This window comes from Solanum pennellii, chromosome 7 (assembly GCF_001406875.1).
Source record: "Solanum pennellii chromosome 7, SPENNV200".
Taxonomy (NCBI): Eukaryota; Viridiplantae; Streptophyta; class Magnoliopsida; order Solanales; family Solanaceae; genus Solanum; species Solanum pennellii.
This window is the reverse complement of record NC_028643.1, coordinates 71,278,052-71,280,751: the sequence shown is the minus strand read 5'-3', so window position 1 is coordinate 71,280,751 and position 2,700 is coordinate 71,278,052. Positions and strand designations below refer to the sequence as shown.

Sequence of the window (2,700 nt, the reverse complement as noted above, 5' to 3'; positions counted from 1 at the left end):
AGAAATTGATATTTTGAGTCCCACATTATTTCTTATTCCTTTTTATTCACATTTATTATAAAAAAGATGCACCTTACTTTTCCTTGTTGAAAGAAATAATATTCCTTCCATTTAAAAATAATACTACGTATCATTTATATTCATATCTTTTCTTATAATTTTTATTTACCCCAAAATTCTTATAACATACTTTATGGGACCACTTATTTTTCTTTGAAGGTATGGGGTTGGGGGCGCGCGTCGGACCACCAAATCTATGTGTATCCAATAAAATTGTTTTGTTTTGTGTGGTTTTAAAAGATGCTTTCCTCAATTGAATTAATTGACAAATTGTTAAAATTATTTGCTTTCACGTTCCTATTAAAACTCCCCATTATTTTCGTATTTCATTAATCATCAAGATCAGAACAAAAGAGAAATGACAGAATGAAAAAAGACTCTACGCGGCGGAATGAAATGAATTATTTCTTTATATAATTTTGAATAGTTATATTTTGAGGATGAGTTAGATTACATTATATTTCTATATAAAAAAAAAACAACAGCAGTATGTTGTGTAGTAGTAGCTACTCATTCACTACTGCTGCTTCTAATTGTGATCCATCTCTCATCATCATTCCATATCCGCTCTAATTCACTCGAATTCGAACCCAATTCTCTTACCCTTTGCAGTGGAGAGCTAATTGTTCGTAATATCGTAGTTTCTGATTCCTCTACTGAATTCCATATGTCTTGATCAAGAATGCTTGTTGGGGAGCTCGTTGCGAAATGTTGAATTGATGTACAATTCAAATTAGATTCCTCTAGAAATGGATGTTTGAGTAGTTGTTTAGCCGTCCATCTTTCTATCGGATCTCTTTTCAAGCATTTGCTTAAGAAATCCCTTGCTTGTAAAGAGAGGAATTTAGGGATTTCAGGGGATTGCTCTGAAAATGCTATTTTGTAAAGTAATGAAGCTGCATTTGTCACATTATTCCATGGCGATCCACCGGTTGCCATTTCAATAATTGTACATCCCAATTCCCATATATCTGCTGGACACCCCTGGTCTTCCCCACGCGCCACCTCTGGTGCCATGAACATCGGCGTTCCTCCAATTGCCTCTGCATCACCGCCCCTCTCCGCCGGATCAATCCACCTGGCACATCCAAAATCAGCAATTTTGGCACCGGATTCACCTAACAAAATGTTTTGCCCCTTTACGTCACAGTGTGCTACGCCTCTTGAATGTAAGTACTCTAATCCTTGTACAATTTGCTTCGTATAATACCCGATCAATGGTTCGTTAATCCGGCCACCCTGTTTTCGAATTTCATCGGAAAGCGTACCGTCCGGCATATACTCCATCCTAAGATTAAACATGAGTTTATCCTTCTCTTTGGTAACATCATACCCCTTGTACCTAACTACATAAGGGGAGCTCAATTCGGACAGAATTTTCTGCTCCTTTTGCAATAACTGTGACTTTGATAGCTCCACTGACTTAACAGCAAAAACATCACCTGACAAAATTGATTTGGCAACCGAGACCGCAGCAGACGAGCCGTGGCCTACGGTATGGCCTCTGATCCAATCCATTTGAAAAGAAGAAATTTGATATTTAGAAGTATGAGAATTTAGAAAAAAGTGCTTTTGGTTTGTTAGAAGGTGCAACAGAACAAAGATAGCATATATAATATATACTAATTTTGTGTTGGTGGAGCATAGTTAGCCTTACTTTTTCTCTTTAAATTATTTAACAATGTGGCAAAATGCTTGTGGCCATACGGCAGTTTGAGTAGGCTGGAGAAGTGACATGACTTGGCCAACTGGGATGTCGACATGTGGCGAGCTATTGTCAACTTAATAGTTTAGTTTATCTTTTTAAGAAAAGAAGTTGGATAGGGGTTAGATGGAATTGGATAGGTATTTGTGAGTTTGTTGTTTTATTCACATCTATAGAGTAACAAAATGGACTCTATTGAATTCTTTTGTATTTTACCTTTTTTGATGGACAATGGATACAAATGGAGTTTATCCACTAAAAACTTTTAAAATTTTAATTTAAACATCTTACAAGGAGACAAGTATAAGGTCAATCAAAATAAAAATATCTTAAAGATAGTTTAGAGACACATATGAAATGAGAAAACAGATTATTGACCAACTGTGGGAAACAGTTTCTCTGCTCAACAAAGTTAAGCATAAAATCCGTATAGATTTTACTTCTTTTCAAATTTCACTCGTAAAACTATATTGAATATGTTATTACCGTTGAAATGAGATAACTATTTTTAAAAGCCATGATGACCTTCTGGAATAACACAAAAAATTGCTTTCTCATCATGTTAAAGTAAGAATCATACTTGGAATCTTACTTGAGGTTTAAACAATTTTCTGAACAGTGGCCTATTACTAGTAGTGGTTCTTAACTTCTAAATAAAGTCTCTTATAATCCTCCAATGTGGCAAACTTTTTTTTTTTTAAAAAAAAAATGGTTTTGAATTAAAGGTGCACAAATCATACCTCAAATTTCAACAAGATTCCATCAAATGCCGACATTTACTAGTAACAATTTTGTACTTGAAGCATACACACCTTTCTAACACATAATATTAAATAAATACTTTCTTCGTCTCAAAATAAGTATCACTTTGGAAAAAAAAATTATCCTAAAATAATTATTGTTTTAAAAATTCAAACTAGAAATAATAATTGTTT

General features: G+C 34.1%; 1 protein-coding gene across 1 annotated transcript; it reads right to left on the bottom strand.

The window, feature by feature from the left end:
- Nucleotides 1–452: 452 nt before the first annotated feature.
- On the bottom strand, nucleotides 453–1,921 carry LOC107025388 (mitogen-activated protein kinase kinase kinase 18-like). The gene has a single exon (XM_015226178.2). The coding sequence runs from the start codon at nucleotides 1,576–1,578 to the stop codon at nucleotides 571–573; it is 1,008 nt and encodes a 335-aa protein (XP_015081664.1). The 5' UTR covers nucleotides 1,579–1,921; the 3' UTR covers nucleotides 453–570.
- Nucleotides 1,922–2,700: the final 779 nt, after the last annotated feature.